General features: G+C 41.2%; 2 protein-coding genes across 2 annotated transcripts in view; both read right to left on the bottom strand.

Annotated features, from left to right (window-relative positions):
• Positions 1 to 14,838, bottom strand: part of si:ch211-212d10.2 (uncharacterized protein LOC557710 homolog) — a 46,991-nt gene extending 32,153 nt beyond the window's left edge. The window contains exon 1 of the mRNA XM_028816241.2: positions 14,522 to 14,838. Coding sequence (XP_028672074.2) covers positions 14,522 to 14,816 — 295 coding nt within the window. The 5' untranslated portion in view covers positions 14,817 to 14,838. The remainder of the gene's footprint in view (positions 1 to 14,521) is intronic.
• armc6 (armadillo repeat containing 6) overlaps positions 1 to 23,406 on the bottom strand; it is a 494,113-nt gene that overhangs the window by 365,995 nt on the left and 104,712 nt on the right. The gene's annotated exons all lie outside the window — the stretch shown is intronic.

Here is a 23,406-nt window from a genome sequence, read left to right as displayed (position 1 = left end):
CTGAGCAACAGTTGTAGTTTACACATTCTTTCCACTCAAAGGTCTCTTGATGGTCTCCCACACTGATTTTTTTCTTGTATGATCTTTCAGTTTTTGTGGATGGCTGCCTCTATGCAGATTTGCAGCTATGTCATAGTTTTTTCATTTCTTAATAGGTGACATAACTGGACTCCTTGGGAGATTTTCTTGTCTCCATCCCCTGACTTGTACTTTTCAATCACTTTTCACAAAGTTGGTTGGAGTTTTCGTTTTGTCTTCATTGTGTAGGTTAGGCCACCATACCGATGCACCACAAGTTGTTCCTTCCAGATAAGGTGCATTTATACTTCAATCAGCTGACATTCTAGACAGATGACCTCCATTGAACTAATCATGTGACTTCTAATACCACAGTGATTCCACATTGTATGACAATAAAGCAACTCTGCTTCGCTTACTACCTGTTTGCACAAAATGTCCCATTATCTGTTTGAATGTGTCTCCTAAAACGTTAGTTTTCCACCCACATCTTAAAGACATCAGATTAATGAGTCACTATAAATTGGCAAAGTGATAGTGTATGCACGAGTGTGCTCTGTAACGGACTGACACACCATCCACTGCTGGCTCCCTCCTTGTGCCTCATGCTGCCCAGATAGGATCTAAGTCCCCTGTAATTATTTGAAATAGATGGACAGATGAATATAAATAAAATAAACCATTAACACAGTGAAAATGAGGGCAGTCATTGTGATCATTGCTGGACTACCACACAGACAGGATGAGTATCTGCCCAGATGTCGCGATGATACTACTATAAAGTGTATAATATGAGAAAAAGTTTTGAGGAAAACAGAAATCAGCTAAGCAAAGCTCATCAAAATTTACCAAGTTGACTTCAGAGTCCTGCTTGCACCTAGATGGTGTGGAGGAGGTCTTGGTTAGGGCTGGGATGGTAATACATTTCAGTCGGTACAGGACAGGTGTTAAGTGCTAACAGGTAGAAGTTATTTCATTATGTGTTCTGTCCTAATTAATATTATGTCAGGTAGACTTAGAGGGGATTCCAGGGCGACTAAAGTGGTCATAGGCCGGGGCTTAATGGACCCTACTTGCCAGAGGTTAGTTGGAATCAGGAGAAACGTTAGACACAGGTTTAACTGGCACGTACAACTGAGGTGTGGGGAGAAGGGGGTGTCTCTCATGTAAATAAGAATGGCAAGTGCAACAGGCAACCACTCAAACATAAAGGGCGCTTTTGGGGGGTGCTATAGCTGCAGTGGCACCTGGGCCCTGATCTAAGACAGCTCATTTGTAGAGTAATTAACCTTAACATTGTATGTATTGGCTTTATCCAATAGCTATATTAGTTTGGTACATTTAAAACTAAAATGCAGTGTTTTTCATTTGGTTATTTTAGGCGCACTCCATCCAAACTAAGTAACTGCCATTGGTAGGGATGCACCGATACCACTTTTTTGGAAAACGAGTACGAGTACGAGTACTTGCATTTCAGTACTCGCCGATACCGAGTACTTGCCGATACCGAGTACTTAATAAAAACATGATTTAAATTTACAGGTAACACCTGTAGTCATATAATTTAACAAAAAAAACAAGAAACTCTCGTCTATCCACTGGGAGGTTAGGCTAATTAGCGACACGGGGCTAACACTGCTTGTCCAAATATCCGTGGTGAAACTAAACGCAGAGGAGGCTTGCAGTAGGCTGTGGATATGTTTTTTCACAGAGTCGTGTAGTTTAGGCAGCTCCGTGTCAGTCATGTAGCGGTGGCTTGGGACATCATATCTGGGCTCCAGAACATGGAGGAGACGCAGGAATCCCACATTTTCTACCTCCGAGAGTGGCTGGTCACTCAATGCAATGTACTCGATAATTGCCTGTGTTATTTTCACAGCACGTGGATTGTCTCTGGACATTTTCTCTCGTCTTGCAAGAGTTTGCTGCAGCGTGGGTTGTGTTGGTTTAGAAGCGTGGGTAAACTCTTTGTACTCGTTGTCGTGTTGGGATTTTAGGTGCTTGATTAAATTACTTGTGTTAAATGCGCTACCTTTTGAGCCTCCTCTGGACAATTTCGCTGAGCACAATTTGCAGTCCGCCTTTGTTTTGTCGTCTTCATTCACTTTGAAATAGTTCCACACGGCTGACATGTCTCGCCTCACCTTCTCCCCACTCTGAGCTGCAGCCGGGGCCTGGGGGCGGGCACTCGGCACCTGTGATTAACCCCTTACACGCCACTCAAACATAGACATTTCTCAGACCGTGGTATCGGTCCCTGGTATCGGGGGACTTTTAACGAGTACGAGTACTTTAGAAAATGTGGTATCGAGGCCGATACCAGATACCCGTTTCGGTATCGGTGCATCCCTAGCCATTGGTTAGTAAAGCACTGTGTGACCTGTGCCCTTGTAGGACTGAATCACAGATAACTTTACTTTGTGTTTGTTAGTGTGCAGCAGTTGGTGAAGACAATGCAAAATCATAAGTCAGGAACTGAGAAACATAATTAACAGAAGAGAGAGTTAGAAAACACAAAAGAGTAAAAGGTCCTGGTTTGAGCTCCCCTATATAGCAGCAGAATGTACCACTAAGTGCCAAACTCAGTTGGCAGACGATGATTCCCAGGGTGGCACCCACTTAGCTAAAACATGCACCAAAACTGGCTCATCAGTTCAGGCCAAAGTTGTGAAAGTTAAATATTTAGTGTAAGGCAGTAAAAATAATCCTGATATGAATGAATGTTTGACCTTGCACCTTGACTAGACTTAATAACTGACATCATCATAATAAATATACAAAAAGGCAAACGCTTGCAAATCAAGATTTTATATTCCTGATAAACGGCTAATTATTTTCACAAGGTGAGCTCTCACACAGTGCCTAGACCATGGTGAGCTCACTCCAGGTCTAAACTCAAGTTATTTGGGATGGAAAAACTGGGGTCTGGCTGCAGACCTCCAGTGGCAGCCACAGGGTCCTGTGGTTGGAGCAGCCACAGAGGCGTCTGGCACTGGAGGTGTGTAGTCAGACTCTGTTAAAACGCGTAATGATTCAAGTTGTAAGGCCAGCCATGTTTTTGGTTTTTAAGTAACTTGTATACATTTTTGTATTATTCCATGTGTAGACTGGTACACTGGTGTGTTGGAATTAGTTGAGGACTTTTGTGTTTACTAGCACCTGGGTCCACGTATGAGTTGCCCCGGCACTGGGACAAAAAATTTGTATGAAAGTGCAAAAAGGACCAGTAGGTTTACTGTTTTCGATTTTGTTTGATAGTTGGTGTTCTTCTGTGATCTCACCTCCTGGTATTTATTGTTTATTTATTATTATTATTATTATTTAATAATTAGGTCTTTATACATTCATTTTGTGTTTGACAACAGCTTGAGTGTGCCACCTCCGGACTGAATTTACATACAACAGTATGCTGTCTTGAACTCCCAGAAGGATCTCAAAGATCTTCATGTTGTGTTCCTAGAAGGCGAAGAAAGTGATGACCAAATGCATGGATAAATTTTGGTATAGTTGCAGAAGGCTCACACGTACAAGCCAGTGCGTGCTTATCAAAATCAGTAAAGTGTCAGGGATTGTTCAGTCATTAAACCCGGACTCTAAGGAGCCATTGTGGCTCTTAAGTTTTCTGCAGTCACGCTTCACAGAATTTTTTCTGTCCTTCCTTCTGTTCCAACTGCAGGCCAGTCCCTTTAAAGCTTTTGTGGACATGTCTGGAAGCGATGATTAGACAGCAGGCGAAATGTCTCAGAACCTGCCTCTTGCTTGCAGCTGCCACCTCAAACCATTTTGAGTTAATTCACATTACTTAAGGAGACTCCTGGCACTGCTTTGGTGGCTTGTCATCAAGACTCTCAGGTTTAGTCTCATATTGCTTCTAGTTTCTTGTGCTTTTATTTTATGACCTTACCTTATGTTTAGTTGTTTTCTGCTTAAGGTAGCATAGCTTGTACTTTACCTTTGACCATTTTCTGACCTTCCCTTACCTCACCCACTTCTTTAGCTGTCACTCGCATTTGCTTTTGCACTGACCTCAGCACATTACAATAACATTAATATAGCCTCCTGTGGTTTATTCTAGAAACTCAAATTCTTTTTCAAGTAACATCTGCATTTGACAATCTCACGTCCTGCTGAGGCTTCAGTTTTTGTGAAATCATGCCTGCCTAAAAAGGCGTTAACCACTGATACACAAGACAAAGTTAAAGTGCACTACAAGATGGGCTTTGCAAATGGTAAAGTGACAGTGTTTGGTCTAAAGAACTGATAGCACATCATGCACTGATCGGGTGAAATTTGTATCCTACGCCAAAGAGACTGTCAGTGAGGGTATCAGAAGACAGCATGTGTCCATCTGCTTTCTTCACAGCTTTGAAATAATCCACCCTGGAAGAAGATCTGAAACCCCAGCTGGCTCTGCCCACCTACTACCCCTCCAACCCCTGATTATTTCAAAAGGATTTCCAACAATGCTTCACATAAATCTACAATAACCAATGTGAGGAAGACTACTCATTGAATTAGTACTGTGAAAAAGACAATGTCCTCATACACCATTCTATCCTTCAACTGTAATGAAATGCTCTGGGCAGTACTTGCCCAAGACAAGAAACACATTATATGTATATTTCTTTTTTTAACCAGGGAATGGAACATACCATGGGAGAAAAGACAAAGGCGAGGTCAGATAATAGAGAAGTCAAACTAAGCCAAGACGCTAAAAGCAGAGCACTTTACTAAAACTACACTGTAATAGCCGGAGATCCTAAACTATCCTAAACAATCGTCTCAAATTATGCTTTATCAATAAAATCCAACTCTAGGCTGCATGCCACTCATTGTATGTAGGTAGAGCATAATAGATAGATAGATAGATAGATAGATAGATAGATAGATAGATAGATAGATAGATAGATAGATAGATAGATAGATAGATAGATAGATACTTTATTAATCCCAAGGGGAAATTCACATAATGACACAGTAATCATAATCGAAAAAGGGCACAGCAACCATAAGCAACAGGGATGGCACAAAATGGCATCAATAATGGCATCAAGTATTCATAATGGTTCCATGGTGATCTTACCATCATAATGTTAAAAAAATAAACAAAAACATAATAAGAAAAATTAATAAGATATGATAAGAAGATTCCAGGAAAGCTGTAATGTGGATTCATATTATCATAGGCATTAAAACAGGGCATCACCCGTTTAAAATGGCAACCATTTTGAGTCCTTGCAGTCTTTTCCTTTAAAGTCATAGGCTACGTCCACACTACTACATTTTTCTATTTTTTTATTTTAAAAATATAGACATTACTCTCTGTTTTTGCCTGTTATCCACACTACTGTAGTGTTTTTAACCTCCTCAAACAAAGAATTTTGAAAATGCTCTCCAGAGCCATATATTTCTGAAAACGCCGGCTTGGTGTTGCAACGTGGAGAAGGGAAAATTAAGATTTTCAAAAACATAAACTTTAATCTCACTCTGATTTGTTCATGCTTTTTATACATTCTTTCTCTGACTGGATCTTGCTTATTACAACGTCTCAATCCTAGACTGGTCACCCTTCACTGAAGAAAAAGATATTCCAACATAGTGGACAGAGAAGAGTTGCTTTCCATGGTGCTTCTTGTGCTGATTACCTAAATGCATCTAAATTGCATGTTGTACAGTCTGAATACTGCATACAGGCTGTGGCCACCAGGAAGGGAACCAGCTCACCAAACCCGACACAGACAGACACCAGGCACAAGTCCAACAACACACCCACACGTTTTATTCTACCACTGGGGGAAACCCTTTCCTTCATCAACAATGGCACTTTCTTTTCTTTCTCTTCTCCATCTCTTTCACTCACTCCTTCCACCTCCAATCCCCCTCCAGCAAGCTTCCATCCTCCTCCTCCCGACTCCGGCTCCCTGAATAGAGTGAATCGGCTCCTTTTATAGAGCACATGGAAGTTCTCCAGGTGTTCCGGAATCTCTTTCTGGCAGCACTTCCAGCTGTGGTGGAAGTTCTGCAATAAAGAGCTCAGCAGTTCTCCATGTTCCCCCCTGGCGGTGACCATGGACCCCAAGCTGAGCTTCCAAGCCAGTGGCACCGTAGGGGGGATGCCGTCTGCCGTTCCGGAGGAGATAATACCCTGTGCAAGCTCTCTCACCCGGTCCTTCCATCACAAAGATGTCTTGGCTGGGTAAGAGCCCCAGCCGTCTGTCACAATGCGCACTGGTCACTACAGTATTGTGATAAATCTCATGGTCAGCAATGTTACTGTACCGTCCCTTCAAGGATTTTTCAGCCAATGTGCAGAAGCCCAGTGTAGGTGAACGTCAACGTCAAATGCATTTGCAAACATTTTAGTGCAGATGGAGATAATTTTGTAAACTATGTGAAAAGTGTGGATGGAGATCGCTAAATGAAAATGTATTAGTGTGGATGTAGCCTTAGAGGGAAAAAGTGTTTATACTTATTAGTCTGCTTACAAAGCCATCTACACACAATGTGACGCCCATCATTCCTCAGCATGAAAAGTGATCTGCAAATGGAGAAAATTCAAGACCTTTACCAATTTACTGAGGACTGCTCCTCCAAAGAAATCCTATGCAAAATGTAATCTTATGATGATCCTACAGTTCAGTTCATATTTTGCTGAAATATAGCTGAGGTTTAGTTGATTTAGCGGAGGGTGTGTGGGTAGGCCAGTGAAACCCTTAGAAAAACAATTTTAATGGCATTTGATCTTTATTTATGGATTCTGTGAAAAGCTAAGATCTCCATAGCCTCCGTCTCCATGCTGCATGTTTATTGACTTAATAAGTGATATATATCTAGTAGTTAAAAGCCTTTCTATAAATGGACTCCCTCAAATAATCTGGAAGCCAACTACTGGAGGAAGCAGCTTAACATTTTAAACAGACTCCTGATTGTTATTATTTTTGTAAGATCACTTTACTTAAGGAATATACTTTCTTGTAAAAGAAAGCTTACGGAGATCAACTGAAATAATAGTTTGCATCCATCGGAAAACTTGTGTTACACGATACACTTGTTACTTTTAAAAGAAATTCTATCATCAGTGATATACAACACCCCAAAATCACACTGTCATTTAATAAGTCCCGCAGCAGACTCCAGGCTTGTTTAAACTTACTTCGTTCCTAATTGTAACCATGTGTTTTTCCTCCTGTAAAAAGTGTAAATTGCACACAAGGAGATTCTAAAAACCTGACCTGTGTATTGTCAAGACAAAAAAAAATCTTGGAAAAGTGACAGAAACAAATAAAAACCACAAACACATACCTACAACTAATTCATGTACATTCCTTTACAGAATATCATGGGAGCTGCTGCAGATTCAAAAGGATTAAACTAATGTCTGGCTAGAATGCAAAAACGATTTTCCATTTACCTGGAGCAAATTCTGCATTTCCTGAACTATGTGCTCTAATATACAAGACTCTGCTCATTATTTCTTTTATTAGTAATTGATGGGAATGAGGTCACCTTCAAAGTCTGACATTAATGTCAAGAAATACTTCTCAATGGATTCCAAGGGAAACAAATTCAAAACAGAAAAATCGTTCTTGCAGGCAGGTGAAATGATGGAACTGCTGCTAATAAGAATGTAAGTAAAGGGCATTGTACTCTATGCTTTCATGCCATGTTAAGTTGGCTTGCTGGTATTGTCCTCAAACTTGGAGACACTTGTAATTTTGGAGTTAAAGATACAAATCCTATCCCAGCTTCCTCCAGTGTATGCATGAATTTGCTCGGCCTGTAATTCTATTTTAGAAGAAGATGAGATCTCTGTGGGATCATTGAAACAAGGCTGATTTTGTATACATTTGACTGGATCTTCAGTGACAAAGGCGGCATATCAGCTTCTAGATACTTTTATAGGAGAGGGTCCAAGGCAATGTTATCATACAACACAGAGTGGAGCACAATGGCAGCAAAAGGCAATGGAGGACAGATGCACATGCAGTACCAATACAAAGTACAGTATTCATCCACTTGGGAGTTTTCACATTTATTTGTTATAAAACACTCAATAACCAAGGAACTTGGGTTTTCTGATATTGACCAACAGAAAAAATAAACTTTTTAAAATCAAAGTGCTGCGGTGGGTTGGCACCCTGCCCGGGATTGGTTCCCTGCCTTGTGCCCTGTGTTGGCTGGGATTGGCTCCAGCAGACCCCCGTGACCCTGTGTTCGGATTCAGCGGGTTGGAAAATGGATGGATGGAAAATCAAAGTGAAACAGATCTCTGCAAAGTAATCTAAGTTATTTACAATTATAAAACACTAAATAATTGATTCCGTAAGTGTTCATCCCCCTTAATCTGAGAGACCTAAATCCTCACCAGTGCAGCCCATTGTTTTTAGAAGCCACAAAATTACTTCAATGGAGATCACCTGACTGTAGCCAAGGGGTCTCAATTGACTGGACTATAAATGCCCCTGCATCTGGACGAGCCCCAGTATCATGGCCTAACCTACTCAGATGAAGTATATTGTGCTCAAATTTAAAACAGTAATTGTACAGAAGAGTTGAGATAAGAATGGACGTGGAGTTTACACTTTCTGTATGATTTGAAAGTAATCATTTCATTTCATCACAACTCAATGATTCTGAATAATTCTCTTCATCTTATGGTGCAACATTTTTTCCCGTCCTCACTATAATGAAAAACACCTCTAGACACAGATCTTGTGTGGTGCATGCATAATCATGACAAAAGTACAACCTTCTCACTCTTCTTACCCAGACTTACAAAATGGATGGACGTATGTTTCATTTTGCACTACAGCTTTCGGTCCAAGTTCTGGAGAAAGGCCACGGCTGTTGTTTTACTCTTGACTTTGATGTAAATTCTTTCTTCATTACAGCTGACATTTAAAAATGTATTTTCCCACTTAAAAATTAACCAAGGGTGCACATTTTTGTGCTGCCATAATGGACTAGCAGTGAGAAAAAGGAAGGAAAGGGGTTAGGAAAACTAGTGTAGGACAAGGCCAAACCCAAAATTCCGGGCAGCCAAAGTTTAAACTGTTAAGCAAAACCATTGTGACACAAAGTGCTAAAACCCTTAAAAGATTTTTACTGTAACAAGCACAACATCCATTTTCTTCAAGAAGCTAAAATCTTGGAGGCTGGGAAGAACACAACACCACCTTAAATACCCAATTACATCACTGACTCAACATTCTGGCATTGTGTGGCAGCAATGGGACAGTGTTGCTAACAAGAATATAGATACCAATCTAAAAACAATGGAAGTTTCAAAAATAACAAAGTTAAGTCACATCTCTCTATTATAAAAAAAATCCTGGGAGGGAGACTAGGGAGACGAGACGTGATCTTCTGGGAAGACAATTTGACGTCCCACGAGAGACACTTTAACGTCACGCGAGACAAGGCAGTGAGACAACATTTAAAACAAGTTCATAGACATCTAACCAAGCAGTTGTTGGAATGCTTTTGGCAGACAGACATCATGTGCTCCCAGCTCTTAAAACAACGACAAGCAGAACACGTAGCTTGCCAGGAGCAGCAGCAGAAAGACAGCAGATGATCTGAACGCTTCTCCTTAGCGTGCGTTCAGCCGCTCCCCCTTCATGACACGAGCAGCGTTACATGTCCTGCGAGAAAGATTCAACCATGCCCCCTGGCCAGAAATTAAGGACAAGTATTGTTTTCACAAAAGTTGTAAAGTAAAAGTGAAAATAATGCATATGTAACAATTCCCATGAAAATAACAATATCTTTAAATTGTATATATCCGGTAAACCAAACCCGAGGGTGGATGAGCAAAGCGAGCAGGGGGCAGAGCTCCCTAGTCTTAAAATGAAAATATTATAAAACAAACAAAAATGTAATCTGCACAGTCCAAAACTCCAGAATCATAAAAATGTATTATTCATCATTTTTTTAAATGCCAATGAGTCCAATGAGTGTTTTTTTCTAGATTTGTTTTTTAAGTAATTTGTTGTATAAGTTCTACAAATTTTATCTGCTTGACTATATACTATGTTACTTTCTTGAAATAAAATTAATAAAATCATTTAATAAATAAATACCAACGGGTCAGTCTTTTGTTTTCCTTCAAGTTGCTACTTCATTTACTTCACATTGCTGATAAAACTGCTGATAATTTTAGAATTCCAAAGTCATCAATTTATTAACTAATACTTGAATGGCAAAATATTCAGTACAATCGCTTTCATATTTTGTTTAACCAAAACACTGGCAGGTAAAGTGACACACCCGGGTTCATAAAGTGAATCAAAGATTTCAACATTCTTATGTGTTAAAGAAAATGTGACAGTGCCTGGGCCACATTGCCTTTAATGTTAGGGCATCGATACAAATGATAAGCCATTTTAAATGAAGGAATATACCCTGTGACCACCAGGGGGGCTTAGCGGCACTCCAAACCCTGAGACGGCACAGTCCTGGGTTCAGATATGAGATGTTTAATTTACACAATACTTCAATATGATTCTAATTACTCATTCCAAGGAAGCACAATACATCCATTCCATCCATTTTTCAACCCGCTGAATCAGAACACAGGGTCACGGGGGTCCGCTGGAGCCAATCCCAGCCAACACAGGGCGCAGGGCAGGAAACCAATCCCAGGCAGGGCGCCAACCCACCGCAGGACATACACACAAACCCACACACCAAGCACATACTAGGGCCAATTTAGAATCGCAAATCGACCTAACCTGCATGTCTTTGGACTGTGGGAGGAAACGCACGCAGACACGGGGAGAACATGCAAACTCCACACAGGGAGGACCCGGGAAGCGAACCCAGGTCTCCTTACTGCGAGGCAGCAGCGCTACCACTGCGCCACCATGCCACCCCATACAGCAACAGGGTTTTCTTTCTCCTTACACATCTCCTCTATAGTCTCATCCACCTCCCTCAAAACCACCCAAAAAAAAAACAAACGTCAAAACCTAAATTCTATTACATTTTATCAAACGATTTGATAAAGAATTTATTACTCAAAAAACTAAATAAAAATAAAATAAAGAATGGAGAAATAATAAGACAAAATATTTAAAATAATAACTAAAAATGAAACTAAACTACTATCGATGAAAACAAATAACAGATAAATTAATTAATCAAGAAATACTAAAATGAGCCAATTAATCAAAGCCACAATACAATATTCAACATACTAAAAACTGAAGCAATAATCCAAAATTTGAAAATCCCTAATGAAAAGAACTGAAAAATGCTAACATTATGCTCAAGTAAACACTAAAAATGTCACCAAAGAGCACAGCAGCTTATGTGAGCTAACATGAGATTCAGAATTTCACATTTCTGTGTATTGTTTGTGTTTTTTGTTTTTTTGTTTTTCTGAAAGCCCACGGAGAAATGTTTTGTGGACGAGAGAAGATCAAGATTTCTCAGACCTTAACCATTTGAATTCAAGGGGAAGTTTATTTAGGACCGAAACCAGGAAATAGCTGCTTTATTCAAAGAGTTGTGGGAGTCTGAAACAAACTACTGAGACACGCAGTTGGAGCAGAAACCTTAACAGACGTCTCTGGATGAGACATTAGGACTGCTTAGCTATTAGCTAGATACAGTAAACGAGCCTGATTAAATGAGCGGTCTCCACTCATTCATCAGATTTCTTATGTTCTTATTTTTTTGAAACAGAAGTATGTGTAACAATCCAGATTTAAATATTTTTTGCAACACATATGTTTTATTTTGGAGATATTTGGTATTTTGACTGTTTTGAACATCAGAGATTCACACTGCATGTTTAGCTTTACAAATTATTATCTCTTGACATTTGTTAAGAATTTTTATCCACATGTTTTTGCCTTGCCATGTCACCATTTTCTTCCTCATAAGTGCCACCATTTGGTGGTCCCGTTGCTACAACTCTATGCACGGACACTGTGGACGTGGCATTATCAGTGGGACTCTTTAAAAGCTGGTGTTGTATTCTTTGTGCAAATCAGTGGTTAAAACTGTTAAATGAAAAAAGTGTGTTGTTGTTCTGAATGTATTGGTGAGCACAAATTTATGACCACAAGTTTGCCTAGTGTTTTGACTTTTGCATTAATTTCCCATTTATACTTTTGAACTTCTGTGATCCTCACTGACTGTCTACAGTATCTGTCTGCATGTTGGCCTGTGCTGTGTTTTTAGCTCTCACTCCTTCTCCTAGTCCCTTTAATATAACAGATGGGCCTCGCTCTGCTCCAGGCAGGACAGTATGATGGACACACAGACACAGATGTGATCAGGTTAGCGGCTTGTTTGTTTACTTTGCATCTCACCTTATCTTTGGCTGTTGATTAAGGGAAAAAGAAATAAGGGTCCTGAACCTTAAAAATCAGGTCAATAGAAATTAAGGCAAAAGCAGCATGTTTCATTAACATCAGGGATAACTTACCCTAAGTTCTTGTCTATAAGCCGGACTCATGTATTAGCCGGAGACCAAAAATCATACGAATTTTTAAAATAAAATCGTATCATAGATAAGCCGGACTCATGGATAAGCCGAACGTACTATAACCTATAACTAATAGAAGGGAGGGAGGTCAGTGGTCTCACTCGCGCCCATTTAATTTCTTTAAGGGGGGAGAGAGTGTGAGATATTGCCGTCTCTCTCACTCCCCGCATGGCGCGGTTGGAGCGGCCGGAGCGCGTTCTTTCTGCTCTGGGCGTCGCCGAGTCAACACGAGCGCGTAGCGGTCATTTAAATTGTGATTTTATATGTAAGCATATTTAAATATATATCGCGGATTTCTGCGGACAATGGGTCTTTTAATTTCTGGTGCATGCTTCCTCAGTTGGTTTGCCCAGTTGATTTCATACAAGGGACGCTATTGGCAGATGGCTGAGAAGCTATCCAGCTTACTTTCTCTCTCTCTCTCTCTTGCACTGACGTAGGGGGGTGTGAGCAGGGGGGCTGTGTGCAGCTGCTTCCTGAAAGAAATGCTGCACGGAGCTTCGCATACTTAAAAGCTCAAAGGGCACGTATTGATTTTTTTTACCTGTCTCTCTCTATCTCTCTCTCTCTCTCTCTCTCTCTCTCTCTCTCTCTTCCTCTCTCTTCCTGCTCCTGACAGAGGGGGTGTGAGCTGCCGCCTTCAACAGCTTTGTACCGGCGGTGCTTCGCATACTTAAAAGCCAAAAAACCCTATTGATTTTTTTTTGACTGCTTGCTTTGCACTCCTTTGAAAAGGAAGATATGTTTGCATTCTTTTAATTGTGAGACAGAACTGTCATCTCTGTCTTGTCATGGAGCACAGTTTAAACTTTTGAAAAAGAGACAAATGTTTGTTTGCAGTGTTTGAATAACGTTCCTGTCTCTCTACAACCTCCTGTGTTTCTGCGCAAATCTGTGACCCAAGCATGACAATATAAAAATAACCATATAAACATATGGTTTCTACTTCGCGGATATTCTTATTTCGCGGGTGGCTCTGGAACGCAACCCCCGCGATGGATGTATAAGCCGGACTTATGTATAAGCCGATATTCTATTTTTTCATTTTCACAACTTTTTTCCTTAGATAAGCCGCGGCTTATTGACAAGAACTTAGGGTACTATTGGAAAGCTACTGGTATAAAAACACACTGTGGCAATCCAGGATCTGAGTTTGACAACACTGACCTTCAGCAAAAACTAAAATAATAAGGTTTGTGTCATATTGTCTCTGATCCCAGATAACCAGAATTTGGTTTTACCCCATCAAAGTGGCAGGTGATATCAACAGCTAAAAGCACCCCAGAAGTATGACAGGCAGCCATTAGTGTCAGTTGTTTCATACTGAGGGTAACATATCATTACATATTTCTGTGCACAGTATTGTATTTTTATATGGTGCACGTAAGGTTGCATGACCGTCTTTTGTTATTGATTGTTGTGTCTCTTTCTATCCACTTTCCACTCCTGCTTTTTATTATACTATGTTTGATGGGAATCTTTTCAGGTGGTGAAGAAACAACAAGGGATGGACAGTACACTAGTGTACAGGGGCAACCCTCAAGCACAAACCCACATTCACTTATAACAGGACAATTTTAAGTTACTAATCAATCTAGCAGCATATCTTTAAACAGTAACACACAAAATGCCATACGGAGTGCTACCCATCATGGAAATCAAAAGTGTGGACCTATGTACTGCTCTGCCAACCCACCCTCTTCATGCTGTCTACTGAGAGCAGTGATTTTTAAGTAAATATAAAATGATATAATTGAACATTAGACAAACGTTTTTATTCAAGTGACCAACGCTGAGCACAGCTCACTTAAACAAGCGGTCACCTACCTTAAACTTTACTGTGTACAGTAGTTCTCATGTCCCAAGCCATTTGGCACTACCAAATGATACGTTGTGCGTGTTGCCTTGCCAAGCATTCGAGCACCAATCACATACCTTCGCTAAAACACGCGGCCTCGTGTGCGCGTCCCCCCAACCCTCCCCCCTAAATCTCTCGTTACTACTAACCCGAGTGCGCGCATCTCGCGTCCATGGCGAAGAAGCAGCCGTTGATGTAAAAGAGGCAGATGCGGCGATCGAGCGTGGCGTGAACTACACGGCAAGGCGTCTTGGTCAGCTCGGGGACTGGGCCTATGAATCTCCACGACTCAGGGCCGGGGTCACCCCCTGCAACTTGATCCCCGAACGACATCAACGACACAGCGTTATAGGCATCCGCTTTCAGCTCATCTGGACACTTAAGCCCACCCACACTAATCCTTCCGCTCGACCGAGATGCGCAGTTAAAGGCACACGCCGGCATTTATGATAATGGGGATATCTGCGTTTTTTGCAGAAAGCAAACGATTAACGTGGTAACAAGACACAGCCACGTCCACATTTATCATGATAGTCTCACGACAAGTATTTCATGCCATATTGCACTGTTTCTTTCTGACGTGTACTTAAGTCTTAAAGCTAATTAAGTGGCTTGCCTTACCCCGTTTGTTGCACGGACTTCTGTTCAAAACGCAGGCTAGTCTTGCGTGGAGTTTGCACAGGGTTTAGATCAACAACAGTAACCAAAACTCTGTGCCTGTAAGGTAAAGATAATCCTCATCACAAACGGACACAAAAGTTTCTTTAACTTGAGCAACACAACCAGGCATATCTTAGCAAAGCAAGAATACAATACAATGTGACATTTTAATTTTCTGTACACTATCCAATTTATTGAATCTAAGTCAGAACCCAGTCTTGCTTAATTGACTGGAGCACAAAAGGAGACAATATGACATTTTGTATTGTGGTGGAATGGAAATGCTGCACCATGACTGCAGTCCTGTCACTGTCAGTGTGGCATGGGTATGTTCTCCTTGCCCCTGTGAGGATTTTTTTCCAGGTACTACAGTGTTTCACATCTCAAAGGTGCGTCTGTTACGTTCACCGCTAGTGTTAAATTAATGTGATATGAATAATGACTTGATATATCAGTGGGTACGGAAAGTATTCAGACCCCCTTCAATTTTTCACTCTTTGTCATATTGCAGCCATTTGCTAAAATCATTTAAATTATTTTTTTCCCTCATTAATGTACACACAGCACCCCATATTGACAGACAAAAAAAAAAGAATTTTTGAAATTGTTGCAGATTTATTAAAAAAGAAAAACTGAAATATCACATGTTCCTAAGTATTCAGACCCTTTGCTCAGTATTTAGTAGAAGCACCCTTTTGAGCTAATACAGCCATGAGTCTTCTTGGGAAAGATGCAACAAGTTTTTCACACCTGGATTTGGGGATCCTCTGCCATTCCTCCTTGCAGATCCTCTCCAGTTCTGTCAGGTTGGATGGTAAACGTTGGTGGACAGCCATTTTTAGGTCTCTCCAGAGATGCTCAATTGGGTTTAAGTCAGGGCTCTGGCTGGGCCATTCAAGAACAGTCACAGAGTTGTTGTGAAGCCACTCCTTCATTATTTTAGCTGTGTGCTTAGGGTCATTGTCTTGTTGGAAGGTAAACCTTCGGCCCAGTCTGAGGTCCTTAGCACTCTGGAGAAGGTTTTTGTCCAGGATATCCCTGTACTTGGTCGCATTCATCATTCCCTCGATTGCAACCAGTCGTCCTGTCCCTGCAGCTGAAAAACACCCCCACAGCATGATGCTGCCACCGCCATGCTTCACTGTGGGGACTGTATTGGACAAGTGATGAGCAGTGCCTGGTTGTCTCCACACATACCGCTTAGAATTAAGGCCAAAAAGTTCTATCTTGGTCTCATCAGACCAGAGAATCTTATTTCTCACCATCTCAGAGTCCTTCAGGTGTCTTTTAGCAAACTCCATGCGGACTGTCATGTGTCTTGCACTGAGGTATGCGTGGAGACAACCAGGCACTGCTCATCACTTGTCCAATACGGTCCCCACAGTGAAGCATGGCGGTGGCAGCATCATGCTGTGGGGGTGTTTTTCAGCTGCAGGGACAGGACGACTGGTTGCAATCGAGGGAAAGATGAATGCGGCCAAGTACAGGGATATCCTGGACAAAAACCTTCTCCAGAGTGCTAAGGACCTCAGACTGGGCCGAAGGTTTACCTTCCAACAAGACAATGACCCTAAGCACACAGCTAAAATAATGAAGGAGTGGCTTCACAACAACTCTGTGACTGTTCTTGAATGGCCCAGCCAGAGCCCTGACTTAAACCCAATTGAGCATCTCTGGACAGACCTAAAAATGGCTGTCCACCAACATTTACCATCCAACCTGACAGAACTGGAGAGGATCTGCAAGGAGGAATGGCAGAGGATCCCCAAATCCAGGTGTGAAAAACTTGTTGCATCTTTCCCAAGAAGACTCATGGCTGTATTAGTTCAAAAGGGTGCTTCTACTATATACTGAGCAAAGGGTCTGAATACTTAGGAACATGTGATATTTCAGTTTTTCTTTTTTAATAAATCTGCAACAATTTCAAAAATTCTTTTTTTTTGTCTGTCAATATGGGGTGCTGTGTGTACATTAATGAGGGGAAAAAAAATTTAAATGATTTTAGCAAATGGCTGCAATATGACAAAGAGTGAAAAATTGAAGGGGGTCTGAATACTTTCCGTACCCACTGTATTTATAGCAGCATCAGAAGGTATTCCAACCCCTTTGCATTTTACATTTTGCTATGCTGCAGCATTAAACTAAAATAATCTAAATTCATTTTTTCTCATATTAAATAATACTCAATATCCAATACTGACAAAGTGATAAAAGACTTTTAGGAATTTTTGCAAATTAAAAAAAAAATATATCTGAAATATCAAATTAACACACATATTCAAACCCTTTGCTGTGACACTTGAAATTTGGCTGAGGTGCCTCCCATTCTATTGATCATTGTTGAGATGTTTCTACATCTTGTCTAGAGTTCCCCTGTGGTCATTCCATTACACTGGACATGATTATGAAAGTCAAACATCTGTCTATAGAAGGTCCTACAGCAGAGTCAAAACCAAGGTTGAATGAATTCCATGCAGATCTTAGAGACAGGATCATGTCAAGGCCCAGATCTGAGGAAGACTACAAAAATGTCTAGGAATCATTGATCATCTGTCTAATACCATTCAAACAGTGAAGCATGTGGTGGCAGAATCATGTTGTCGGGTTGTTTTTCAGCGGCAGGGACTGGGATACTTGACAGGGTCGAGGGAACGCTAAACAAAGCAAAGATATCCTTAATGGAAACCTGCTCCTGAATGCTCTGGTCCTCATACTGGACTGAAGGTTCACCGTCCTACAGTACAGTGATTCTAAGAACAATGCATGGACAACACATTAACATTTACAGTTATTTGCTTAGCAGATGCTTTTATCCAAATTGACATACAAAACAGGTCAACATAATCAAGTAAACATCAGTCTGGGGAATGATCTGGGAACAAAGTGTACAAACTTGATCATCACAAGTGAAAAGCTCAAAGGAAAATACAATTGAGTTATAATTCCCAGATTTACAAAACCTAACAGCTAATATCACTTAGACAGAAATCCACCAAACAAGAAACTTCAAATGCTTCATGAATACATTGAAGGAGTCAGAGATTCGAATGGAGGTGGGCAGCTCATTCCACTAGCTAGAAGTTACATATGAGAGTCTGGACTGAGATTTGATACCACACAGAGATGGCATCACCAGAGACCATTCCACAGCAGATCTGAGTAGTTGAGAAGGAACATAGGACCTCACAAGTGCCTCGATATATACAGGTGCAGACCAACTGACTACTCTGTAGTCAGGTATCAAGGATTTCAACTTAATGTGAGCTACTACAGATATCAGATGCCACATGGGCTGGACTGAAAGGTTCCTTGCCTGGGTGAGAGATTTCTAACAGACACATAAGCATCCTGGCTGGGGAGAAGAAAGGGAGCTGGAACTGGAAGGGACTGGAAGAACTGGAAGGGATTGACAGATAGCCCATTGAAAGGAAAATATATCACTGGGGGGTTTTTACTCCCCCAGCACACTAGATGGCAGCAGCCGTGGATATCAGTGACCAGTGGAAAGCCAGCAGGGCATACAGGGAAAGGTAGTCCAGCAGAGCAGCCTTGCTGGGTTCACTTGGTGCCACAAGAGGGCACTATAGGGAGACAAGCTCCCTGCTATGATGGACTTCCGTATGACCCAAAAGTGCTTCCATCGGGCAACAGTCCTGGCACCAGAAGTTTTCCCAGGTCCTTAATAAAAAGGATCGCACTCCCTTGGCCAGGCAAGTCGGAGCTCGGAGGAGGAGAGCCAACACTGAACTGGTGGAGAGCAGTGCGGTGGTAAGAGTTGGAAGGAGAGAGATTTTGTGTATATTGAAAAGAGGAACCTGTGTTTTGTACTTTTGCAACTAAGAAAAGGATTTAGGGTGAATAAACCAACTTTTATTTGAACCCAGGACTGCGTTTGTGAGTTCATGTCAGAGTTTGGGCTCACTCACGCCCTGGTTTCCATCACAATATATATACAGTATATATATTATATAGTGAGAAGTCAAGCAAAATGACACCTTTTATTGGCTAGCCTAAAAAAATACAATTTGCAAGCTTTCGAGGCAACTCAGGCCCTTTCTTCAGGCAAGATGAAATGTTATCTTGCCTGAAGAAGGGGCCTGAGTTGTCTCAAAAACTTGCATATTGTAATCTCTCTGCTCCACAATTCTCCTCACATTATTTTTATTTCCACCACACTGCCCTCCTCCAGTCAAGTTTTGCCTCTGTACCTCCCAGCTCTGGTTCACCTGGCCAAGGGAGTGCAGTCTCTTTTATTACGGGCCTCGGGAATACTTCTGGGGTCAGGGCGATTGCCCAACAAAATCACTTCTGGGTCACATGGAAGTCTATTACAACAGGGAGCTTGCCTCCCTGCAGTGCCATCTTGCAGCACCCAGTGACCCCAGTAGGGCTGCTTTGCCAGACTACATGTCCTGCTGGTTTCCTCCTGGGGACTGCTATCTGGTACTGCTGCGGTCTAGCGTGCTGGGGGAGGAAAAGGCAACATCTTCATTCTTCAAGGGGCGGTCCAACCTTCTGTTCTGGTCAATTCTTCCGGGTCTGGTTCCCCTATCTTTCCTGGTTGGAATGCCTATCTGCCATCTTGGAGCCTCCCGTTCAAGTGAGAAACACATCCAGCCCATACAGCATCCACTATATATATATATATATATATATATATATATATATATATATATATATATATATATATATATATATATATATCCATCCATCCATCCATTTTCCAACCTGCTGAATCCGAACACAGGGTCACGGGGGTCTGCTGGAACCAATCCCAGCCAACACAGGGCACAAGGCAGGAACCAATCCCGGGCAGGGTGCCAACCCACCACAGATATAGATTTATATATATATATATATATATATATATATATATATATATATATATATATATATATATATATATATATATATATATATATATATATATATATTCATAAGTCTAAATAGCAATCTGATTATTTGGGTGGTTACCTACCAGGTAACGCTTGTAGTTGATCATCCAATCAGCAAACATCCTCCATGTCCTCTCAGTTGCAAGAAACAGAACATAGATATGTGATACAGGATCTGCCAAATGATACAAAAAGTACACAACACGTGTTTCGCCCTTATTGGGGCTCGTCAGGTGTACACACTTTTGCATCCTCTTATGGGGATTGAACCTTGGACGTTCAAGGGGACAGAGGGTTGCTCATGTTGAGCTTGGGAGCACAAGCAACACATTACTGTGTAGGACTCCACCGCAAGACCGGCGAGGGCAGTGGGAGTCAAGGGATAGGATGCTTGGTGGTGTCCTCTGAATCGCCATAGAATGGGCAGCAGGGACACAAACACATCAAAAAGTTGTCTGTGCCTGTTGGCTGATGTCACTCCGTGTTGTGAGGTCTGAATAGGATAAGCTGGAGAGATGTCTGTTTTAAAGGGACGCACTGGGGACTGTGATTTTATAGAGGAGACTCTTGCAGGATTTTAACTCCGTTTTAATGGATTTACTGTATTTATGCCTTGTTTTTAACCTCCACTATCACTGGGACATTCAGATTATTTGTTGATTGAATTTTTAGCACTGCAATTTGGACACTCATCTGTTTTTGAAGTTTAACAAAAGCACTATACACCTTTGTACCAACCCCTTGCTATGTGTGTGTCCTCATTTGCTAGGCTCATCTCAGTAACATTATCAATGGTGGCGGGTTCCAGAGAATCCCTGTAGTGTGGAACCAACTCACACCATCACATTTGGCTTTAGACTTTCATTTGCTTCTATAAGAGATGCCCCTTCGATCTCAGCTTTTAAATCCCGGCTGAAGACTCACTACTTCAGTTTAGCATATCCTGACTAGAGCTGCTGATTAACTGTACAGACTGCATCTCTGTTGTTAGTCATTAGCACTAAAACATAAGTAACACGATAGTTAGAATTGGATACTAACCCTCACCTATTCTGTTTATCTTCTCGGTACTCAAATGTGGCACTTGGTGCCACGGCCCACCTGTCAAATTGTTTTGCCTGCCTAAGGTAAAGTCATCCCTGATGGAGGATCGCAAGAATCGTGGGAAAAAAGGGGTCCTTTTATCGGATTCAGCTGTGGAATGGCCAAATGGGGAGGCAGCTTGATGGATGAGGTCTCCAGGATTCTAAACAAATCCAAATCATATTATGGGATATCATCTACTGTTAAATTCTGCTCCGTACTTCTAAAGTTTTTATTTTTATACTGTATTGAGGATTTGTTCTGTTCTGTGTATTGTATTGTATTGAACCCCTTCTTTTTGACACCCACTGCACACCCAACATACCTGGAAAGGGGTCTCTCTTTGAACTGCCTTTCCCAAGGTTTCTTCCATTTTTTCCCTACAAGGTTTTTTTTGGGAGTTTTTCCTTGTCTTCTTAGAGATTCAAGGCTGGGGGGCTGGCAAGAGGCAGGGCCTGTTAAAGCCCAATGCGGCACTTCTTGTGTGATTTTGGGCTATACAAAAATAAATTGTATTGTATTGTATTGTATTGTATTGAATTTTTGTGTTAGCATTTTGATTTTTTTTTTTGATGAATGGTTGGCGGTCTTTTTGGTTTGGACCTCTTCCTGTCTTTGACCACAACTTTTCTCCCGGCCCCATTCTCAAATTTTTACCGTCTAGACTGGACTCAGTACAACCAGATTTTCAAGATGTGGTGGTTCAAGCAGCCATAAAGAAATTTGAAAAAACTGAAATTAAGACAGAATTTACCACTGAAGATGAAAAACAGTTGTCTTATTTGATAAATGATACTTAAAAACTCTGAAGATGTTATGACTAGGAGATCCAAGATAAGCAACTCCCAAAATGTTGAAAAAGCACTTCTAATAATGCCCACTAGAGAGGGATACATCTCCAAACCTGGGCTAGAAAAATCAGCAAACACAGAAACTTAAAAAAAAATAAAAAGGTTTTAATTTTCACAAAAAAAACTGTGGCAAAATGGTGTTGCCGAGAAACACAAGGCAATTCAAGGCAAACAGAGTCCCAATGCAGTAACCCAGAAACAGTCAAAAACAGAGCATGAAGTTCAACATCCCAATACTAACAAAGCACAGAAAAGGCAAATGAACTCACCAAACTCCCAGAGTGCATTCACAATGAACTGCCAGGGACTGTGAGAGACTCTCTGAACTTATAGGGAGAAGGTCAGTTCCTGGTGGTGATTGGCAGGTGGCCACACCTCTTGAGGAACCACCTACAAAACACACAGAAAATAACCCAGGCAGCTAATATACATGGACACAATAAAAACAAAGAATAAAGCAAATACTCAACAAAAGTACCATAAATTTAAATAAAAAAAATTAATGAAACATGAATTTGAACCCCAGCCCTGGGGGGACGACCCTGGCTAAATCACAACAGGAGGTAAGCCACTGAAGTGTTGCATAGTGTCTGGGAGTTATCTGGGTTTGACTGTGCAAAGAAATCTTAAAAGAAATGGTCCTGTAGGATGTGTTATAGCTAAGAAACCACTTTTGATCGTAACACTGCAACAGTTTGACACCGACTGTTCTTACTCTGCCTAAATAATGAAGCTGAAAAGGCCTGTAAGCAGAGGAGACCTGTTTAAACTTTGATATATCATTGGTTACCATCTGTAGTTTTTAACTGAGATGCTTCATTATTACCAATCCCAGACCAACAGCAGTTAATGAAAAAGATTTAAGTTGGCAAGCAACTGATGACTTGCCTGCTTTTCTATCACGTTACTGATCTCATCTGCAGTGTATTTCTTCCTGCATTAACGACTGCTGATTCTTAACAGTGCCCAGTTACTGACTCTCCTGGCTGAATCCCTTTACTCGTTTTTCTTTCATTGTTATATATTGTTTTCTGTGCCTTTCTTTATTGTTGCCATGCCAGACACAATGATCATGAGGTCATTTTTGAAGGAAATGAAATTTTAATAATGGCACCAAGGAATCATAGGAGGATGTTCCAGACTGCAGAATTGGTAGGATGCCGATAGCAGTGCCAAGTGAGCTCTGTTAGGTTTTCAGGTAATAATTACTCACTCAGCACCCCCAAACACATGCAAGAACTTTGACAACCAGCCCACCTCAGCTACTGGTTATCGACACACCAGCCACAGATGTGTTGAGTTTACTTCTCTACATTCCAGTTACCGTTAGGAAGTTACTGTAAATGTCTGCCTTAAGACTGGCATAAGGAACACAGTAGGAAGGATGGCAGAGTGCAAACAAAGACCTTCTGTTTTGCCAAGAACTGAGTTACGGTGTGCAGCTGGCCTGGGGGTGTCCGGAGGGGGTCTGCTCACTCTGACTCACTGCCAGCTCAGTGTTCTGTTTAACAGATCAGACACAGAGACATTCCACAGCGGGCCTCT

The sequence above is a fragment of the Erpetoichthys calabaricus genome, chromosome 12 (genome assembly GCF_900747795.2).
Source record: "Erpetoichthys calabaricus chromosome 12, fErpCal1.3, whole genome shotgun sequence".
In the NCBI taxonomy this organism is placed as follows: domain Eukaryota; kingdom Metazoa; phylum Chordata; class Cladistia; order Polypteriformes; family Polypteridae; genus Erpetoichthys; species Erpetoichthys calabaricus.
The sequence above is the reverse complement of the archived record's forward strand: the minus strand, read 5'-3'. Positions and strand labels throughout refer to the sequence as shown.